General features: G+C 39.1%; 1 protein-coding gene across 1 annotated transcript in view; it reads left to right on the top strand.

The window, feature by feature from the left end:
- Nucleotides 1-17,918, top strand: part of ARHGAP29 (Rho GTPase activating protein 29) — a 48,203-nt gene extending 30,285 nt beyond the window's left edge. Inside the window, exons 5-23 of the mRNA XM_084266111.1 lie at nt 3,323-3,383; nt 3,877-4,014; nt 4,266-4,330; nt 4,830-4,940; nt 5,060-5,140; nt 5,407-5,595; nt 5,837-5,974; nt 6,972-7,162; nt 8,820-8,983; nt 9,486-9,614; nt 9,772-9,870; nt 11,236-11,399; nt 11,653-11,841; nt 11,997-12,134; nt 13,656-13,888; nt 14,580-14,886; nt 15,028-15,136; nt 15,472-15,591; nt 16,054-17,918. Of these exons, the coding sequence (XP_084122237.1) occupies nt 3,323-3,383; nt 3,877-4,014; nt 4,266-4,330; nt 4,830-4,940; nt 5,060-5,140; nt 5,407-5,595; nt 5,837-5,974; nt 6,972-7,162; nt 8,820-8,983; nt 9,486-9,614; nt 9,772-9,870; nt 11,236-11,399; nt 11,653-11,841; nt 11,997-12,134; nt 13,656-13,888; nt 14,580-14,886; nt 15,028-15,136; nt 15,472-15,591; nt 16,054-16,946 (3,519 nt within the window). The 3' untranslated portion in view covers nt 16,947-17,918. The remainder of the gene's footprint in view (nt 1-3,322; nt 3,384-3,876; nt 4,015-4,265; nt 4,331-4,829; nt 4,941-5,059; nt 5,141-5,406; nt 5,596-5,836; nt 5,975-6,971; nt 7,163-8,819; nt 8,984-9,485; nt 9,615-9,771; nt 9,871-11,235; nt 11,400-11,652; nt 11,842-11,996; nt 12,135-13,655; nt 13,889-14,579; nt 14,887-15,027; nt 15,137-15,471; nt 15,592-16,053) is intronic.
- Nucleotides 17,919-21,410: the final 3,492 nt, after the last annotated feature.

Below are 21,410 nucleotides of genomic sequence, written 5' to 3'. Positions count from 1 at the left end.
TAAACTGCCCTTTAAATGCTTTGAAGGTGTGATTAAAACATGTGCAGTACCAAATTCTGCTCAGATTTTTTGTGTATCTAGAAGCATGCTTTAAGTAAATCAAGTCAGTTAAAAATTGTGCAAGGAAAATGCAGTTGGTAACTGGTGTGTGTGACAAGCTGAGTTGTAGCAAGGTTACACGCTTCAGATTGGTGGGTTTTCAAAAGCCTTCATTGAAATGTGCTTAGGGACTATAGATTCCTTCACACTGGCTTGATCATACCAATGCTGTGCAGCTATGGCTGAGAAGCAATCGTCTTAAATTTCCACTGGACTATCACACGTGTGAGAGACGGATAATCACAGAAGTTGAATCACACATAACAGCTGCCACACAACTCACATTCACAAACAGCACGGAGGAAAGGAGGCCACTTGAAAAATTTGTTCCAGCAGACTTAGAGGATTAGGTTGCTGATAAAAAGTATGACACATAGAATAGCATAGAAGCCAGTATCTCATGTACTTAAATGAGGTGATTTGAATAACCATTTCGGCTAATGGGCTCACTAGCAGAGGGAAGGTGCTGGATTCACCAACATTTTAGTCTTGTAATAGCTCTGCAATGCAAAAAATGTGCTCTTGTGGAATGAAATGGTCCTGTATATAGTATCATGAAGTGAGTGCTTGGCTAAAAGATCACTCCTTAACATGGGGGTGGAAGACCATGAGGAAATCACAATATAGCAAAATGGAGGAGTTCTATTCCAGATGGTCCAGAATTAACCAGTTATTTAAAAAAATGCTTTTTGTAGTGTCATTTGCTTTTCCTAATGTGGAAGGAACAATTATAAATTTGGGAGCAGGTAGGATAATATGGCTCAATTTCTGGGAAGTCTGTCTAAGTGCATTTTCATTTAAGCAAAAAAAATACACATTTAACAGTTGAAGTATTTCACTGTAATTTGCAATTCAGAGAGCAATTTGAGGCCAATAGGGAACTGAGTGTTAGGAGGAGTTAAATGTAAAATATTTAAGTAGCTATATTAACTTTTCATTCCTGTAGATGTGTACATTCAGTGGTAGGACACAACAGCTAGCTGTATCTTGAAAAGATTAGAACATAACATTTTGGTAGAATTCAACGTGTAAACACTTGAAAGGTTAATTAAGAAAAGAGACTTTAATTGCCTGTTAAGTTAGGGACCTCCCTAACTAAGCTCTTGAGCATTGCTAGAGGGAGGCGAGGGCAGCTGTTCTTGCTTCGCTTGACTGCAGGGGAGTATACATTCTTTAGGTCAGGCATTCCACTTGCAAGCTTCAGTTAAATGATATGTATACCCCCTCTTAGCCCATGTAGTTGTTCTCATTTTAGCCCTTGTAGTAGAACCAGAAGTACAAGGTGGAAGCAAAGATATTTCTTAATTAAAAACAGCAGAGCTTTAGAATCTATTGGAAGAGCTGAGACAGGCATGCCTGACCTTTCATTACTCAACAAGCAATGCTATCCAAGTGCTATTTGATGCTCTGTGGATCTGAGAACGTAGTAGAGAAGAAGACAATTTTCAAAAATTGTAGAGATTCGCCTCTGGCAGGGGGAGAGTTCCTGGCTAATGGGGTTGGGGGAAGGTGGAAGAGACTGGTTAAAGGCAAGAAATGAAATCTGCCTTGATCTGTCTGTCTAGCCTAGTCAGGCTTCTTTCCTTTTTCTATTTTTTTTCCCCCCCCGGGCTTGCTCAGATGAGTCATTGTGTGCTTGAGGGTGCAAGCTGTATGGGCCAAGGTCTGATAATAAGCTGTAGGACATAAGTAAAAGTAGTTGTCTATGTGCTTGCTTTCAGAACATGGTTTTACATATATGCAGTAGGGTGAATGTGGATGGATGAGTGAGCCTTGATTAGCTGCACTAACAAGACTCTGTACCTGAATTACCAGAAAAGAGTGAACAGTTCTCAGGACTGAAATGATTTAGGTCTTTATAGAATGGGAAATAATTTTTAGGGCCAGAACTTAAAGTACCTCCTGAGTTAACAACTACAAGGTTTTTTCCTCTTCTTATTTTTCTTCCCTGACAACTGTGTGCCACTTAAAAATCTACATGAGGACAGTAATTTAGATGCAAATCAGAACTAAATATAGGAATCCTTAGGCTCTCTGTGAAATCAAATATTGATCCATCTTTAAATTCAGATTGACTACTTGGTTCAGAGTCAGCTTTGGATTTCCCACCTGTTCTGAAAAAAGCCTTTCCATTTCACTGCAACTCTCTCTTATTGGGCAGCAATTGCACCAGTCTTCTTTGTTTAGGAGTGGAGCTGTTCTTCAGGCAGTAGCTCGATTCTGTTCAATGCAAATACCTTGTGTGTTTTGGTACATGGCAAAGCTGCTTTTGCTGTGAAACAAACAATGATTGAGGGATTTGTGTGATGTATGATTAGTTTCTGTTTACACTGAAAACAAACAAAAGAGCAACTTGCAACATTGTTACTGTTCTCTCTTTTAGCTTTAAGCCTGAAAATAAAACCCCACTGAAGCCTGAAATGGATAGGAGTGTTTCTTATAAAGCTCTAGGCCATTTTGTAGTTATTCCTTGGGCTCTGTATTCTGCCTGCTTTCTGCTCTTGTGTTTTTTCAAGAGTAGTTTGTTCATTTAATTATGTAGGATTGTGTTGTTTTTTTGCTTTTAAGAGGGGGTGGGTTTTAGGTAAACGTCTTACTCATCTGAATTTGTTCAGTGCCCATTTTAAAGCGTGGTGCTAAAAATAGTTCAACTTGCACAATTAAAGGGTTAGCAATTTGCAGCATGAAGACAAAAGGAGGGATAAAATCTTGTGCTAAATTCCTTTTATTATTGGATTAAATTCTGTGAGGTTGTACTGTCAGGGCTTCATTAGCAAGTGTTATAGTCAGCTGTTGTGCCTGCAGTGCACACCTGCAAGTGGAGATGCAGGACTCGTGTGTATGGTGTCTCTAGATGTATGTGACATGGGCCTGTATGAAATGCAGATATAAAAGATAGGCATTTATCTAAGAAAAGCTGGAGTTCACTTAAATATCAACCCAGCTTGTTAGTCAATTAGCTATTTCATCACAGCCTTTCAAGATCATTGGTTTAAAGGTATACAATGATTCCTTTCTATTTATTATGATGTCTTAACCGCTGTGAGAGATTGGAAGGTATTGTGCCTTAGATGTGTGGGAGTTACAGCACAGTTCGTTGCTTTATCTGGAAAAAAAGGAAGGGGCTGTGTCAGATCACAGGTGATGCTGTTCAGTTTGTTAGCTGGTTGGTTTTAGCAAGAGTTTTATTCTCTAACTTAATGTTTTGCTTCTTGTACACCAGTCCTTTGAGAATCTTTCTGTGGAGTCTGGGGGTTCCCTGCATGAAAAGGATGATATTCAAGGTAGGTCATTTACTACTAATAAACACTGTTCTGTATCTGTGTTTCCAGGTTATAAAACACTACAAAAGTTGCTTTATCACTTTTTACACTTATGCTGCCATTAAAATTTCCCTGTAAACATTCTGCTATTGCCAAGGTCTTATGCTTTTGTGATTAATCCAGCTGGATTGCTTTTCAGAAGGGGTGAGCGACAGGAAAGGAGGGGAAAGAACTAAAGTCTGAAGCATATTTGTATGCCATCATATGATTGGTGATTTGCTGGGTCACTTTCTTGAAGAAAGTTATGCTGACCATATGACTCCTCCAGATAAAATACTATGACCCTTTAATTTGTTCTAAAACCTCTGTCAGTCCTGTTTAGAGTCAACTAGCATTAAAGACCAACTCAAGATCAGAGCTGCTTAAGCGTTCACAGTTGGCTAATACTGGCTTTGCTCTCAGTGTGTGGTCATGTCTAAAATTCACTTTGTTGTTCTTGATGCTTTATTTTCAGGACATCTTCGAGCAGAGGAGGTTGATAGCATGCTCCTAAGAACCGACAGCGGAATTGAATCGGCTCTGTCCTATGCAAAAGCATGGTCAAAATATACCAAGGATGTAGTCGCATGGGTAGAAAAAAAGCTTAGCTTGGGTGAGTGGCTCTTTCTGGCACTTAATCAGCTTGGTCGTGATGAAATCAAATCTGTTGTCAGGTCTCTGTGCTGCCGACTGTCAGTAACGTGATTTCTAAATTAGTAGCTGTTCCGCTGAGGCAGACAAAACTATCGTGCCTTTCCTATAATTAAAGGCCTCTACCAAAGTGAAGGTGGCCCCTACGGGGAGAATGTAAAAAGGATGTGTGCAATTGTTAGTGTAAACAGTAACTGTGACTTTTCTTAACAGAAGTGGAGTGTGCTAAAAACTTAGCAAAAATGGCGGAAACTGCTAAAGCTGTTGTTGGACACCAGGTAAGTCCATCTTAGGGGCTTTATTTCAAAATTGTAGATATATATATTGGATGTCTTGCCCAAAAGTGAAACTTTAGGGGTGTTGAGGAATGGATTTTTAAGTTGATACAGAATTGATTTATGCTATAAATCACTGGTTAAAAGATCTGCTGTACTTTGCGTTCCCACCTCCTATGTAATTTGGATATATAAACTTACTTTCGTTGAAAGTGCAGAATAGCCTAATTCTTTTCATGATGTGCTTTTTTCCTCTCTAGTGTCTTGTATGCTTTGTTATTTGGGCTTGTAGACTTCTCTTTCAAACTGTTTTCTCAGCTATGTTTAATTTTACTGAGAAATCAGTCATTTTTGACATTCATGCCTCTCTCTGACTTCCACACACATATAAACACCTTCCTAAATGTAACTGAAAATGTATTCCAAATATACAGACATGTAGAATATCAGCATTACCTTTACCTTACATGGGACATTAATGTTTTGTTGTGTGCAATTTTAGGATTATATGCCGTTCCAATCAATATTCATTAATGCTTTTCAAAATGATATTGAAAACAATCAACTTTGGCAACAAACAGCTGCTGCTCTCCAGTCTAACAAATTTGTGCAGGTAAGCTTAAAGAAAAAGAGCAAGATATTGTTTAGGTTCTTGAAAATTTTTGTAACTGCACAGATTATTCAAAACAACAAACTTACAGCTTTTTATGTACTCCAATGTTTCCTATCTAGCCTCTTCTCGGAAGGAAAAATGAGCTGGATAGACAAAGGAAAGAGATCAAGGAACTCTGGCAGCGAGAACAGAAAAAAATGGTTGGTATTTCTTTCATATCTAACTGTTCAATCTAAAATTCTTCAAAAGGACAAAACTTCCAAACGAGGCTGTTAAGCACTTAAATTCACATGTAGAATCCAGAGGGCTTATTGGATGTAGTATATAACTGTAAACTTTGACACTTGTATTTGGTGATGTACTTTGAACTACAGTGTAGGGACTTGTGTACAACAGACTTCAAACATCCCAGTAACTGGAAGATTAAAATAATTTTTATGCTTTTTTCTTTTATTGCCTTCTGCAGCAAGAGCTGGAAGCTGCTCTAAGAAAAGCGAAGTTGCTCTATACACAGCGTCAAGATGAGTATGAAAAGGCAAAATCCTGCACTGCTCGTGCTGAGGAAGAACATCTCAGCTCAAGTGGAAGCTTTGTGAAAGATGTCAGCAAGCAACTGGAAAAGAAACGAAGGCTCGAAGAGGAAGCGCTTCAGAAAGTAAAGAGCTCTTCTTTTTTGCTTTCAATGATAATCCTATGCTGGTTTTACTCATGCTTTCCCAATGGGAGCATTCAAGCAAGCAATTCTGTTCATAATTCTTCATTTTAATCATGCTGTGCTCTTTTGGACTTTTATGTTAAATAGGAATCTCCAGTTACATGTCTTGCATGTTTTTTCTTGCTTCTAGTATCAAGAAAGGCCTGTAGCCATCAACCTTTTATACCTGTGTTTTCTCTAGGCTGAAGAGGCCAATGAACACTATAAAGCAAGCATGGCAGAAGTTGAAGAAAAAAGAAATGATTTGGAAAGCTTTAAAAGTGAAGTCTTAACACAGCTTCGGGAGCTTATTTACCAGTGTGATCTCACTCTTAAAGCTGTAAGCATGCTTTTTAAAATACAGGTGGCACAGATACATAAGGATTATTAAGACTAAGATAAGGGTTTATCTTTAGTGTTAACTGCTTAAAAGAAAGTTTTCAAGTGACAGGGGTTAAGCCAATAGAAGGGAAACTTACAGTCTGTTTCTGTTAGGAGGGGTGGTTCAGTTTTTTAAAGCAAGGGTTGCATGGTTTTGGATTTTTTATGATATGCTGCTTGGCAAGAACTCTTGACATGATTCCTGTAAAATCTCTCTAAGAGTATTGATGGCAGTAATGTTACTACTACTGCCTCCCATTCCTGGTATTTTCATTAGTGCATCAGGAAAGATGTTGGTCTCAAGCACAGAACAGACACTAACATGCTGCAGCATGGAGCCTGCTAATCTTAGTCTTGACTGCTACAGGATAAATTGTGATTCATGTGTTAATTTAATGCATGTGAATAAGCAAAGGATTGTTAAAACAGCACATGTGCATACAGATTTTTTTTTTTTAAAGCTTTGATAGTGCATTATGCCAATAGAGGTGTGGTGTTTTGGGTGAGAAAATCTAATAGTGGTGGGGAGAGAGACATAAACCACCAAACACACATCTCCCTGCCCCCCGCCCCCAACCCAAGAGAGCCATAGGGCCAGTATAAAGCTTAGACAAACTTCTCAATTCAAGTACATCTAAATCATGAATGACCCATCCCTGGGGACTGCATTGTGATAAAATACTTAGGAAGCTTTATGTAACTTAAAGGGTTCAATCTATTCTGTTGCGACAAGTGGTTTTGTCCGTTTCTTGCTGCAAGGTGATATGCAGTTCATCTGGGTTTGGAGCTTGAACTACTTGTGACTGAAACTGCCTACATGTTAACTATTTTCTGTGATTTTTTCTAGTCTGTCTTCTATCGTTTTCTATTGAGGCATTAACTTGGGTTGAGCAAAGTGCTTGTGAAACATCTAGTAAATTATATAAAACTATGGAAATCTCTCTTTTTCCCACCAGGCAACAGTTAACCTGTTCCAGCTGCAGCATGCTCAGGTTGTATCTCTTCCAGTTAACTGCCAGTCCCTCTGTGAGAGCGCCAAACTCTATGACCCTGGCCAGCAGTATTCAGAGTTTGTGAAAAGTTTGCCAAAGGAAGGTGTTCATATTGAATCAGGTTCTTTTGAAACCCAGAGTTCCCAAGTTGATGGGTGAGTCCCAAGCTACAGGTGGTATTTGCTTGGTTTAGAATCAAACGCTGGGCACATGTGTTCATCAGTGAAAAAGTCAGTGCTTTTTAAAAATTAAATTAATCCTGGTGTCTTACCATGCATTACCATTCTCTGTTTCTTTGAGTCATATTATTTTGGTAGATATATATAAATGCTGACATTAAAATCTGACTTGAAATTCCGAAGCAGAATGTAATTTTGCATGACAGACATGCTTAAACATTGACAACTGTTGTGTAAGAATTGAGTTGATATTATTTTAACATAGATGCTGGTTAATATGAAAAATACGAGTTTTGAACTTTGGCAGTAGTATTTGATAATCACTTCAGAAAGACAGAGGAGATGGTTTCCCTCTTCTGCAGGCTCTGCTGCTACAGCACCTTGTTTACACTGGGGAACTTTCTGGCAGGAAATGTTGCTTGATTTCGGTCTCATGCTATGTGACTGAAACCAGCTTAGAGTCCACATTTCCCCATGTTATAATGTAATTCTTTTTTTCCAATGTCTGTGAAATGGCAGTTTTTACTGTTATCTAGTAAAGATACAGCTAATGAGGAAGCAAAGTCTACAAGGCAAAAAGAAAGCTCCTTCTGTCAGTATGCCAAAGGCTTTTCCATCTTGTAAAATAGTAATCTTGGCACTAAAGCATCAGAATATCCATTCCAATCGTGTGTTTCACAGTTCTACAGGAAAGTGTCGTCATCATCTTTCAAAAGGAAGCTAAACACAAAAAACCTAACGCTTGAGTCAGACTTCTACCAACAAAAGCCAGGAAATTCAGTTAAAGCTCAGATTCTAGTTCTTCTCTGTAAATTTCCTGCCTTTTAAGACTGATTTAGCCTGTACTCGTAAGTTTTGACTTGGGGAGGTTTAACTATGCAGCTCCCTGAGAAACTGATGAGCATGAAATTTCAGGCTTTGTGTGCTCTCACAGCTATTTACTGCTTAAGATTTATAGGAACATTTTTTTCTCCTGTTCTCCCCACCTTTTGTTTCCTTGACATGGACTTGTGTCTGTTTCTTTAAGGGACAGTGGCTTGAACAAATGCAAATTTTAATGTTTTTAACTCCATTTTGTTCAGCTGGATAGGGTAGCCCTGGTTAAAAAACAAGCTGGGCAGTGAGGAAGAGGGCTAGCAGGCCATTTTGTCCACAGGGTGCTTCAGCATTCTACATAAACTATTGTCAATAGTTTTCTGTGCTTATTTTGAGAACACGTTTTTTCCAATGGACCAACTATAGCCTGTGGCAGTTTCAACATATTTTCTGCACTTTTTAAAGTACAGCGTTTTAAAGCCTGTATGTGTGTAAGTGAATTGTCCTGATGGCTGGGCAGAGAATCTTTTGGAGGAAGCCTCTGAATTGCTGAATTATTCTAATCTTTAGAAAAACAGATTTGCTGGCTTTTCAGAGAGTGTGAAAGAATAGTCAATATCTTCCAGAGAGGTGGGAAAGCTGATCTTTTTAAAATTTCAGCTTTAATAATTACATGTTAAATATATGTTTGTTCATGAATAACAATTAAATGAAGTCTTTTTCGTGCCCATGGATTATAAAAAAACAAAACGTGCTTTTAATTAAATTCAGTTTTACCTTATTCACTCTTCAAGTTACTTTCTTCTTCTTTCTGAAGGGTTTTTAAGCAATCAACCAACAGTGTCCATACATCACATGGAAACTTATCTCAGTGTTCAGGAGACTTTTCTGCTCAGACGTTAGATGATGTGGGAAGTCCAATTTTTCATCCTTCACAAAAGATTGGTGAGAAGAGATCTTCCAGCAGCACAGATATCCAAGGTAGTTCTTCTTTCATCTGGAATTCAGTCTCTAAGTAAAAATACCAGGAGGAAAAAAACACGTGCTTGATTTTTGAAGCCTATGAAAACTCATATGCTTGAATGTAAGGGCATATGGAAAACTGCCTGTGTGTATGCCTAGATTCTTTGACAAGAAAGGTGAGATGCAATTTAAACAGCAAGTATTGTCAAGGTCAGCATACTAAACTATTTCCATTAGCTTCAGCAATTTAAAAATCCATTGGTTTTACAATTATTATGTTGATTTGGGGCCCTGTGCAAAAGCACAAGAGTCAAGTTTCAGAAATGAATTTTCTTGCATCCTGAAGCTTTTACAGGAGTATGTGATCTGCTCTGTGTGGGATTTTTTACGATATTGCATGTTTGTGTAACTTTTGCAGTATTTTCCTTCTTGGAATATTATCATAGATGGTCTTCAAATAAAAAGAAAATAATGTAATTTCATCTTTGACATTTGGAATTGTGGATTTTTATTTCAAAAGCAGTTCGAGGGCCACCACCATTCAGATCATGGTCAGTTGGCAATCAGAGTGGAGGCATGTGCAGTGATTCTGAAAGCGCAGGGGGAAGCAGCGAGTCACGATCCATGGATTCTCCATCTGCTAGCCCAGGTACGGCCACACTCGCTGCCATACTAATTTGAAGTGTTTTCTTTGGACTGCTTTACATGAAGACTTCATTGTTAGTTTAGCAAGTGTTGGACAGAGCCTATAATGAAAATGAGGGGTTGGGTGGAACTCATACTTACTTACTGCTTTCCTCTGCTAGGGGATTTTAAAAGACGACTTCCCCGAACACCTTCCACTGGTACAATGTCATCCGCAGATGATCTTGATGAAAGAGAGCCCCCATCTCCTTCAGACTGTGGTAATGTTGTTTCCATACCTGAAGCCCTCACAAGATACTTTTTTGTTGTACAGTGTGACTTTTCTTTTTCCCGTGCTTAAGAAAAGTACATAAGCAAGGTTGTGATTACCAACAGTGTTGGCTTTTAAAGCACTGAGAGTGGAAGAATAATGCCCAGGTCGCTTTAATGATGTGGTGCAGAATTGTCTCCATAAGGTTAGATTAACTATATGGACAGCCTTTGAACGTTTCTAGTGTCTTCACCCTCCTGAGGTAAAAGTAAATGACCCACTAATAATTCCCTCCAGACACTTGCGTTTAAAGCTAGCTGCATGGCACTGAGAAAAAAAGTAGATCTAAATGTTTAGGGTAATAACTGAGATTTTACCCTCTTCAACTTAGATAAGCAAGTTTGGTGATGTCTGTCCTAGATGTGACAAGACCATTTCTAATTTTCAAATTCATTTTAACTATATAAAGATAATGTTGCCACAGGTACTGAAACCTGAATAACTGGATTATCAGAAATTGTTCTATGTCTGCAGTACTCACAAATTAGTTCTGAAATATTTGTGGTGCTTGTTCAGTAAAGCCTTTAGGAAATCCTTCACTTAGTCCTAATTTTCCTTTGCCTTCTAGGAACGAGCCTGTGGTTCACAACACTAATTCAGATTTAAAACATGGCAACATGTTAACGAATGCAAACTTTAAGTTGGCATGATACTGTTTTATCAATACTAGAGATTTTAAGAAGCTTCCTGGCAATTAATTGTATTAATTGTAAGTTTTTATCTGTAAAACAAAGGATTTTGATGCTTAAGTAAATTGTTTGAAAAAAAATCAGTTACAAAAAGCACCAGTTGCTACTCTTAGAATCCACTAGAAAAAATATTTTGATGTTATCATAGGAGACTGAGAATCAGTAACTCTTGGTTTTTTGACTTCCACTGCAAGTGTTAATTCTTCCCTGCTGCAGAGTATTCTTTAAGTGTTTCAGAAACACTGCAGGCCAAACTGTAATGCTGTCTTTCATCTTCAATCACAGGATTTTGTAATGCATTGAATAAATCTTTCATGAATAGCTGCCTGAACTGGAGGGCAGTTGGAATTAAATGTCCTAATATTTTCATATGCCATTAGTAGAAGAGAAAATGGAAATACTTTAAAATGCAAGACTGCTTGATTCCACTTTTATTTAAGATTATTCAATGGCTAATGTGTCCGTTATGTTAAGTTGTAACAATGTTTTGCTTCCTTGGAATTGAAATAGTTTTAATTAATAGTTATAGAATTCTGTTTTCTGCAGCATGGTTCTAGCAGATCAGAATAAATATCCTACCCTGGTAATAGATTTTAGAATGACTATAACAGAGGAATTCTCTCCAGGTTTAAATGATCTCACATCTGAAACTGCAAATTCTCCAGGACCTTTTAGAAATGCCAACATGTCCAAAGCAGCGCACACACACAAACTCCGGAAGCTGAGGGCTCCATCTAAATGCCGGGAATGTGACAGCCTAGTGGTGTTTCATGGAGCTGAATGTGAGGAGGTAAGGTGAAAAGTAGTTTAAATTGCTCCTTGGGATTTATGTGAAGTTGGGAGTCTTGGAAACTTCCATTCATTTTCTGTATAAAAAAAAAAAAACAGACTTTGTGGCTTGTAGAATCATGAGCTCAAAGCAAAAGCACAACAGACTAATAAATCTTGCTCACATGTGGGTGACAAACAGCAGAGATATTTCTTACGGTGTCAGATTGTATCAAACCATGTGGTTTGTTTGGTTTTTTTTTCCTCCCCTGTAGTGTTCACTTGCATGCCATAAAAAGTGTTTAGAGACTTTAGCTATTCAATGTGGGCACAAAAAACTTCATGGAAGGCTTCACTTGTTTGGAGTGGAATTTGCCCAAGCTGCGAAAAATGTTCCTGATGGTATTCCTTTCATCATCAAAAAGTGTACATCAGAAATTGAAAGCAGAGCACTGAATGTCAAGGTAAGCTCAAGCTTGCTTATAAAACTTAAATATCAACAATCTTTAAAAAAAAAATAATAAAATTCTCTGAGTTGTTAATGCTGTGTGGTTGGTATCATCTGTACTTTATGCTTGCCTTTCAAATTAAAACAGAGTTGCACTGGTCTTAATTTCAGGGTATCTATCGTGTGAATGGAGCCAAATCAAGAGTTGAAAAGCTTTGTCAAGCTTTTGAAAATGGGAAGGATTTGGTGGAGCTCTCAGAACTCTATGCACACGATATCAGCAATGTCCTTAAGCTGTATCTCCGCCAGGTATGTAGGTACTTGAGAGGTCAGATTGGAAAAAATAGTGTAGTGTATTTCTTCAGGGCATAGGGTGCAGGGGGGATTTCAGCAGTCCTGCTGCAGCAGATTAAATGAGTGTCTTGTATACTTGTACTAGGTTTCTTTATTTTCACATGGACCCTGTGACAAGAAAACTGACTGTTGGTATTACAGTCTGCATTGCACATTGGCATAATGTCTCTTTAAATATTAGTACCACACACAGAACAAGCTTTTCTTTATCCACTTGCAGTGAAGCTTTAATTTCTAAAACCTTTCTAGTTACTGAATTTGCCCGTTCTATGTGAAGTTTAAAGCTTTCCCATGTTCTTGCCTTGTCAGACAGATGCCAACAGCTTTTTGTTAACAGCAATATAACAAAAATTTCATTAAATGTTCATAATGGTTGTGATGTGCTCATTATGGAGGGATTATCCACCTTTTTCTTAAAAATGGAGCTTTAAAGCTTCATTGTTGAGTTTTCTAAAACAGTTTCAGTAGATATCTGAAGAAATGAGGCTGGGAAGTTGCCCAGTGAAATTACTGAGTCACTCTGAAAGGAGTAATCCTTAGCTGCATGGTCCTGTCCTCTTACATCTAGTGTCAGGAACAGATGGGCATTCCAGTCCCATGATCATCACCAATAAGTTAAGTGCTTTTGAGAAATTAGAGATGTACTCTGACTACTTAAGTAAAAATTTAGTGTGTTCTGTACCTCATGTTAAGGTACCTGTTTGAAGCACTGTGCTGTATTTTGAATTGCGCTCATAGTTTAAAAATCAACACGTTTTCTACTGGTCTCATTACTTAGCTGATCTGTTTGCAGGTAAACCTGCTCCTTTTACATGTAGGAACAGTGCTAGAAACATGCAGCTAAGACACTTTTAGACGTAATGCTGAGTTAAACCCTATTTAAGACTAATTGTTAAGATTGAACAGTTTGTTTTATCTGGTCTTCCTACTTTTTGGTTTTATCTAAGCTGGGGTAATGCAAATAGCCAGATGGGGTTTGAATTCTTTGTGTCTCTTGTAATTTTTCTAAATTACCAATGCTTTTTTTCATACTGAAAGAATACTTCAAATAACATTAAAAATAAATGTTAAGTGGCCTGAAATCCAACTTTTAAAAATGGAATATGTATCAAATTTTATATCACATGTAATATACAATCAAAGACTGGAAAAGTAACTGACTATTCTGTTATCATGGTATTTGTGCATATGCAGTGTAACACCCCCCCTCACAACAATCACTCTCCTGAAATCTGTATGTGTACTGATAAATGCTATTGCAGGAAAGGGGTAGCAAAAGAATTCTGGTGAAAGGCGTAGGGAGGAGTGGTTTTATCCGGAATTGGATTTGACAAATTGTGGCTTGAGCAGTTCAGCAAAGGTTAAACAGTGTTGTCTAAAAAAGATGTTAGACCAGACAAAGCTGAAGTAAAACAGGAAGGAACCAAGTTAAAATTCGGGCTTCAGCATGTTTCCGAAATGTTTTTATTTCTTCAGCTTCCGGAACCCTTGATCTTGTTTCGGCTTTATAATGAGTTCATTGGACTGGCAAAAGAAAGCCAGAATGTTAATGAAGAATTGGAAGCTAAACAAGCTAGCCCCAAATCAAAGAAAAGACAGTCAATCTGTATTGAACTGAATAGGATCATCATTAAAATTAAAGACCTTCTGAAACAACTGCCTGTACCAAACTACAACACTCTTCAGTACCTTATTGGACACCTTCACAGGTGAGACAGACTTTAAATGCAAACCGGTGTTGAAAAAGAAACTGCTATTTTCTGAATGCTTGGAAACTGTCATACCCTTTTGATGACTAAAGGAAGTAGTCACATATGCCTTAAGAGACTTTGTTCTGTTGCTGTTTCTTTTTTCCGATGCGATGAATTCTCAGGTGAGCAAAGAGTATGACATGAAAAGAGGGAAAGAGATGAGCTCCATGATTCTTGATTCTCTACTAGTAGTGGGGTCAACAAGTATTAACTAGTGGCAGCTGCGGGGACCTAGCTGTGATTTCAACTGGAATGTAACTCTAGAGAGTAGTGATTCACTTGCTTGTTGTCCTAGTGTTGGACTGTGTGATAAGGATGTACCAAGCTGATGGCAAACAAAAATGGGTACTACTGGACTACAGCTATGTTTGCTTAAATGAGATGCTTCCCCCAACCCCAGAAATGCTAAACAGCCACAAATAACGAACAAAATCAGACATAAAAAACCACCCTCAGTTGAAAGCATTTAGTCCAGTCTACTGTTAAATGCAGTTCTGCACTGAATTTTCTGCCTGCTTACCAAACCCATCTTCATTTTTTTATTGTCTTTTTTATTATCTTTAGAGATAAATATTTTGGGTATTAAAATATTAAGTAGAAAAGCTTTCTAACTCTTGGGGCTGGGAATCTTTTTCCTCTTTATATACAGGGTTACGGAACAGTCTGATGAAAACAAAATGTCAGCTAGCAACCTTGGCATAATATTTGGTCCAACTCTGATCAGGCCACGGCAAACAGATGCTACAGTTTCTTTGTCATCACTTGTGGATTACCCCTATCAGGCCCGGGTAGTGGAACTGCTCATAACATACTATGAAAAGATATTTGATGTTTCATTGAAACCACTTCTGAGCACGACTCATTCTGAAGAAGCTGCCATTACAGTCAGGGTTGCTTTATCAGCCGAAGAAAGGGAGCCACAGCAGCAGAGGAAGTCGTTTGTTGCTGTAAAGGAAGTAAGTGACTCTTCTTATGCTGCCTTGTCAGCATTTGTCACCTTAACTTCTGTGTGAAATGCTGCAGCATTCCAGGGCACCTTTCTGTTAGATCTTTCCTATTGTGTTTTCATTTACTTTTGGTCTGGCTTCTGTTAACAGGGTATTCTGATAGCTCCAAGTGAAAGCAGAGCTTCAGATACAGCTGCATTGTTTTTGGAACTGAACAATAGCAAGAATGCAAAAGAACAAGTAGATACATCTGTAACTGGTTAGTGCACTCTTATTAAGTCATGGGGTGGGTGATTAAGCAGTCATGATGCATTAAACTTTAGCTCTCCAACTTAGAAGCAAGTGATAAAACCTGCTTATCACTGCTTGTGATACAGTTTAACTTATGTAAGAGAAACAGAGAATTAAATCTTTCTAAAGGCTTTTGAGAAACCTGTGTTTACAGTGTCAGAGTTTAAACTATTTGGTAAGACTAACTCTTTTGATTTCTCCCTGTTTTAATGAAAAAGTGCTGAGAGGTGGACTTCTGAAATCCACAATGATACTGTGAAGTAATATCCAGCAATTGACGTTTTGACCATTGTTTCCCCCTAGAATGTGCATCGCTGTCACTCACTGGAACTAAACCAGAAGGCTCTGGGAAGAGTATTTCTCTAACAGAATCATCAGCAACCAGCATTTTGGATATTAACATTTCTGCTCCAAAAAAGCCAGGTTTGCTAACCTAATTATAAATCTTACATAAGATATATTTTTTTTCTCTTTATCTGCTAGTGCTACTATATGATCCTTTTAATTACACTGATTTTCAGCTAGGGTCAGCCAGTTCAGTCATGTTCTGTGACTCTATCAGTGCAACATCCTAACCCAGAAATATTAATGAATATTTGGCACCAGCCAAAAAAGAAGTGGGGTGCCTATGACTGTTTTCTCTTTAGTGTCTTCCTTGGTTACATCAGTACAGTATGTGTTGTACTGCTACTGAAATGCCAACATTTGGTTAAAGTAGGTTACTCCTAAGTAGGTATGCAAGGGATACCTGAAAACTGTTATCCTGTTAAAATACCGACTGCCAAGGGATCATTAACAAAGTTCATATTCTGTTGGCAAAAGTCTGGCTGACTTCTCTTTAAATTTGGTGCAAAGATCCAGTCACATGTATTTGTGTGTTTCTAGGTGATGCTGTGAGTCCATCCTCAGAAACAGACAATGATTCATTTGTTTCTCTAGGTGAAGACAGCTGTAAAATTAACTTGTTTCCTGCAAAACCCAACCGTCAGATTACCAAAGTCCCATTGCGTGCTCCGAGGACAAAGCCAGCTATTCGCCCTGTGAGCCTTCCTGTAGAGCGAATACTTCCTTCGTGTGTTCTGAATGAACGAAATACACGAAATGCAGGAGCAGTAAGTCCAGAGAAGCTGGGCAGGAGCCCTACTATTGAAGAAGTTTCAGAGGTGAAGGCACTCCCTGCTGATAATACCTGCTGCAGAGTTCCTTGTTATGATACCCAGATGCTGCGAAAAACTTGGGACAAGCAATATAAACAGTATGATATCACTACAAGGACAGCAATGATTGTGACTAATGTGCCCCAGGAGAACCGAGCACTTGAGAGTGGAACTGCAGGTGCCTTAACTTCATCATGTAGCACTGGTAACAGTTCAGCTAATGCCATTCTTCCTAGTAAGCCATATTCTGTTTCTGTCAGGTCAGGAAGGACAGCAACAGAAGGAAATGGTCCAGATGCCAATCCTCTTGCTGCCTTCAGGGCACCAAGAACACTGCAACCACCCCCAGGGACATTTTATAAACCACCCTCTAACAAATCAAAATCAAGTGAAGAGGGTTCTTTAGCTAAAGCCTGCACACCAACCAGTGCTAGCTCTCTACTTCACCAGGATAATACTGTGAGGAGCTCTGCACCTCTATCAGGCGATCCTGAACAAAACACAAACGAACAAAAAACTAGCTCAGAGGATATTCACCCCACAGATCCGAAGCCTACTTACCAGAGACTGAGACCAAAAAGGATCCAAGAACTGGAGCACAGAGAAGCTCATTTTGTATAGGGTGCAAATTCCTCTTGGACTGTATGCAATTTGTTGATGTCTGTGGAGGCTTTCCTTTGCCCCATTATCCTTTTCACTTCCCTTGAGGATCCCACTTTTGTGCCATATTGGAGTTATTTTTATATATGCAGCATTTTAAAAATGGGGGGAGGGCTGGGGAATTGTCAAGTAAGTCAAACCTTTTCTAATTCAGTGGCTTTTCATAAAGATTTAATACATTCCCAGTCCAGACACAGCTAACGGGTTCACTGAATACAACACTGAGATTTATTTCATTGTATGGAATGGAGCGCTTATTCATAGAGAAATTACTTGCATGCAGCAGTGAAAGGAGCCATTTTTCTTAATAGATGCTATAACAAAAATGGAAGATTTAATATTCTATCTAAGCATAAACCAAAGCATGTGCTTTGTTCTGTAAAAGCATTTGTTTAGTTTTCTACTCTGTGCAGTTAAAGCTTTGCTCCTGAACAGACTTACGTATTGGCCAACATGGCCCATAATTATGTATCATATGTGTATATTTTAGGCAGACATGGTTATCTGTTGCCAGTTTTCTATGTTGTCACTTTAATATTTTTTTTGTACAGCAAGGATGCACTTACTGAGCTTTACTATTCAGAAGCAGCAATCGGTCCACATCTGGTTTCTTGCATAGCTTAGCAAGTGGGGCAGATGTGCACAGCCTGTATTGTTTGGATGCCTTTCTGGAAACACTGTGGGGTTGCAGTGGTGCTGTCTTTCCCAGGTGAATGAGAAGGCAGTTATTAGCTTGCTATAGATCAGTTTTACCACTTAAGCTGGTGTGACTGAAATGAAGAGCATTGTTTCTAAGTTTCAGTGAAAGAGCTGAACATAACCAAAAATCTGCATTAGTAGGTGCATCTAATGGTTTTCACTTTGTATTAAATGTTTTTTATGTGTACACGGTGTTATATTTGCTTTAAAATATATTAACTTGTTAACATTTCAGTGACTCTATGGTTTCTATATCTGGATTTCTTCTAACTTATTAAAATACAGACATTTGGACTTTGCAGTAGTGTAGTACTCTGCTGTATGTGTCTCCTGGGGATGGGGGCGGCCTGCTTAATGAGAGTACAATTAGTTTGACCCTTTCTCACATACTGTAGAGTACGGTTATTTTAGCATGGCACTTTCTGCTGAAATAAGAATGAAGAGGACTCTCAGAGGACAGGAAAAGCAAAGAATGTCTCTTCTGTTTTTTTACAACATAACACCAACATAAAATAGACTAGACTTTTCTACTCCATTCCCTTTACCCTTCTTCACAAAATATCCCATATAAAAATCCCACACTGCATTGAGTGGATGTAATCTGAGATTAATTTCCAGAACAAAAGAAATTAAACTCACAATGCTGAATTTCTGATTCCTTGTCACACTTCCATGGAAGTGTGGCTTGCACTCTTGGCTAAGGCCACACTACTGCTGGATGTTATGGCCATGCCAGGAGCTGGTTTTTGGGGAGCTGCCTCATACTACAGAAAAGCTGAAGGTGCCAGCTGCTGCTGTCTTCCCAGACTGGTATTGTGAGTTGCACAACAAAATATGAGGCTTCTTGGCATAGGTGGGAGTTTGTTCCACCTTGAGAATGGAGGGGGAGGAAGGAAAACCCACACAACTAGCTAATGAGCAGGAACAGGGTTAATGAAATGTTACAGTCATTGCAGCAGAACCTCTTAACACAGTTGTGAAAGGATGGTGTTCATCAGTATAGATTAGGGCCACAAAATGGCAAATAAATTTGTGAACTACCATTAAACCTATTCTCTCACTATATTTTTAGTGTTTTAGCGTGTCTGGCACTGAATATGCTTAGAATATGTAATAAAAGCTGTTTGTCTAGTTGGATAGAGTGTCTCCAGTACTCTGTAGAGCAGGCTGCTGAAATGGCAAATTACAATAGTGGATACTAACCTGTGAGAAATGGATGTTTCTTAACCAAGTCACAACACTGGTTACAACTGGTTGCTTTTTATGTCCTGTCTACTTCCATGTTTTGCTATTGTGAAAGGCTTCTGCTGGTTGAAAGGAGCTTCAGGTCTTAGTTCAATGTTTCCTGTATCCAAGCCAGCAGCCAGGAAGCTCAGCCAGGGGTGGAAGCGTGCAACGCTGTGTGTGTGAGGAGGAGGTGGCTCAGAAACCCGTGTTATGAAAAGGAGGAACATGACATAACTAATCTTAGTTAATGTATTAGACCTTTTTTAATGTAATATGAGTGAAGGAGCATGTTTGAAATAAAATTTTGAGAGTTATGACCCTGTTACCAACAGGTGACACCAGAGCAGAGGCTGCCTCAGGGAGCTGAGGGATCTTCCAGAACCTTCCTGCCAGGCCGGGAGATGAGGCAGGATGGGGGACAATGGGCTTTAAGGGTTAATATGTGACTTTTTAATTTGGAATTTTTTCTAAGCGTTTGCACCTCGACGCCAAGGCTGTGTTTCCTTACCGCTGCTTCCCCGGCCTCCCCCCCCCCCCCCCCGTGAGGAAGCGCCTCAGCAGGCCCGGGGCGAGGCGGCCGCCTCCTGCCAGGGCGGGAAAGAACGGTGAGGACCCGGCTGTAGCAATGGAGTCTTTAGTGAGGACAGCCGCCTTTCTTTTTGACTAGAAATGTTGCTAATGGCCCCTATTGTTTCCTTCGGTTCTGATGCAGATTTCTTGAGATCTAATGTTTGAAACTGCTTCACCCCAACTGAATCGCTCGGGGTCATGCAAAGTGCCAGCAACCTGCGGCTTGCCCTCTGGGGAGGAAACCTTTCTGTGTCAGATTTGCTGGTAATTGCGTTTTCTGAAGTCGTAAGGTACTGCCTCATCCCTCTTAAAGCTTTGGCAGAGTACCGACTTCTGTAAATCTCTGACCTAATTAATCATGACAGCTGTTTGTTTAGGAGGGCCCCTAATGCTACCAGAACTACTCTTCTGAGACCATTTTTTCAAATACAGGGTTTATTCAGATCTGAAGAAATACCTTCAGAAAATCGGCCTTCTAGCACAGACTTCATTGTGCTTGTGCTGGTCATATTGGATATTTGGGAGGATTTTTATTCAGGAGTTCTTAAACTTGCAGGTTGAGCTGTTCTGTATCAAGCAGAGGATTAAAACAATCTCCTTACAACTGAGCAGTGTTGTTTTGCAAGAGCTAACTGCATCAAAGAGATGTGTTTCCTTGTAGCCAAGCTGAACATTCCATCAGAAACCTTTCTCTTTCCCATAGCACGACAGTGCTCACATATGAGGTAAGCTTTTGTGGTAAGTTTTCTAGGGGATTGTTTATGGCTTCTTTTTAAGAAGTCCTTGTTTTGCTTGCAAATCTATAAATTCTGTAGCTTCTGTAGTGTAGTACAGGCCTAATGGAGTTCATCTGTTAGCTGCACAAAATGAAGGCATTTAGTGTGCACATGTTAACATGGGTAACTTAGTTCACAGAATGTTTGTACTCATGTGACTCCTCTACATATTGCTATGATGCACAGTACAAAGTGATCTCGGAGCACACATGCTTGATTCTTTTTGGGTGAGACTAAACTAGAATGTGTGCTTTGGCAGTGTATGTGATGTAATGTATGTTTGGTCCATGGGGCCAGAGTAGAGCTCATTTGAAGTAAACCCTGCACCCACTGTTTCACTATAAATCTGTTTTAATGGGCCACCCCACTTGTCAATGTATGCACAGACTTGTATGTTTGGTCCATGGGGCCAGAGTAGAGCTCATTTGAAGTAAACCCTGCACCCACTGTTTCACTATAAATCTGTTTTAATGGGCCACCCCACTTGTCAATGTATGCACAGACTTAAAATGCTGGGAAATGGGACACTGGCAAAGGTGGGGAGTGGGATGTCTGATATTTACAAACAATGCTATTTTATATAAAACTTGCCCATACAGAAGTAAGTTTCATGGGAGGATGCTTTGGAGACAAGCCTTTCTGAAGGGGGGTGGGGGGGTGGGATTGGAACTAGATGATCTTTAAGTCCCTTCCAACCTAAATCATTATATGAATAAAAGGTGCTATCTGCACACACACAGTTATCTTTGTAGAGAGAGGGGAGTTCTATTTCTAATTCAGAGATGCTTGGGATCCTTGAAAAGTGTTTTCAGTCACAGGTAGAAGAAAAAAACATCCTAAATCATCCAAAATTTAAAACGTTTGAGGAAGGTGAATGCTAGAAAAATCTTCTGTTGTCCAGCAGCATAAGGGCTGGGAACAGAAGAGTGTCTATTTGAAGTAACCTGGATTACACCAGAAGCAGAAAACGTGTCTTCTGAGTTTGCACTTGGTGTACTTTCTGCTTGATTGGGGTCATCAACCTACCACTGGGTTTGCACGGGGGTTGGGAACTGTTTAAGATGCTACATTTTCCTCTGTGTGATGGTGGAGGGGTCTAAATTTCTTTTGATTTTTAGAAATACACCTTTCAAATGTAAGTTTTACTGTGCCT

Source organism: Gallinula chloropus (genome assembly GCF_964237585.1).
Source record: "Gallinula chloropus genome assembly, chromosome: 6".
Classification (NCBI taxonomy): Eukaryota; Metazoa; Chordata; class Aves; order Gruiformes; family Rallidae; genus Gallinula; species Gallinula chloropus.
This window is presented reverse-complemented; position numbering and strand designations above follow the sequence as displayed.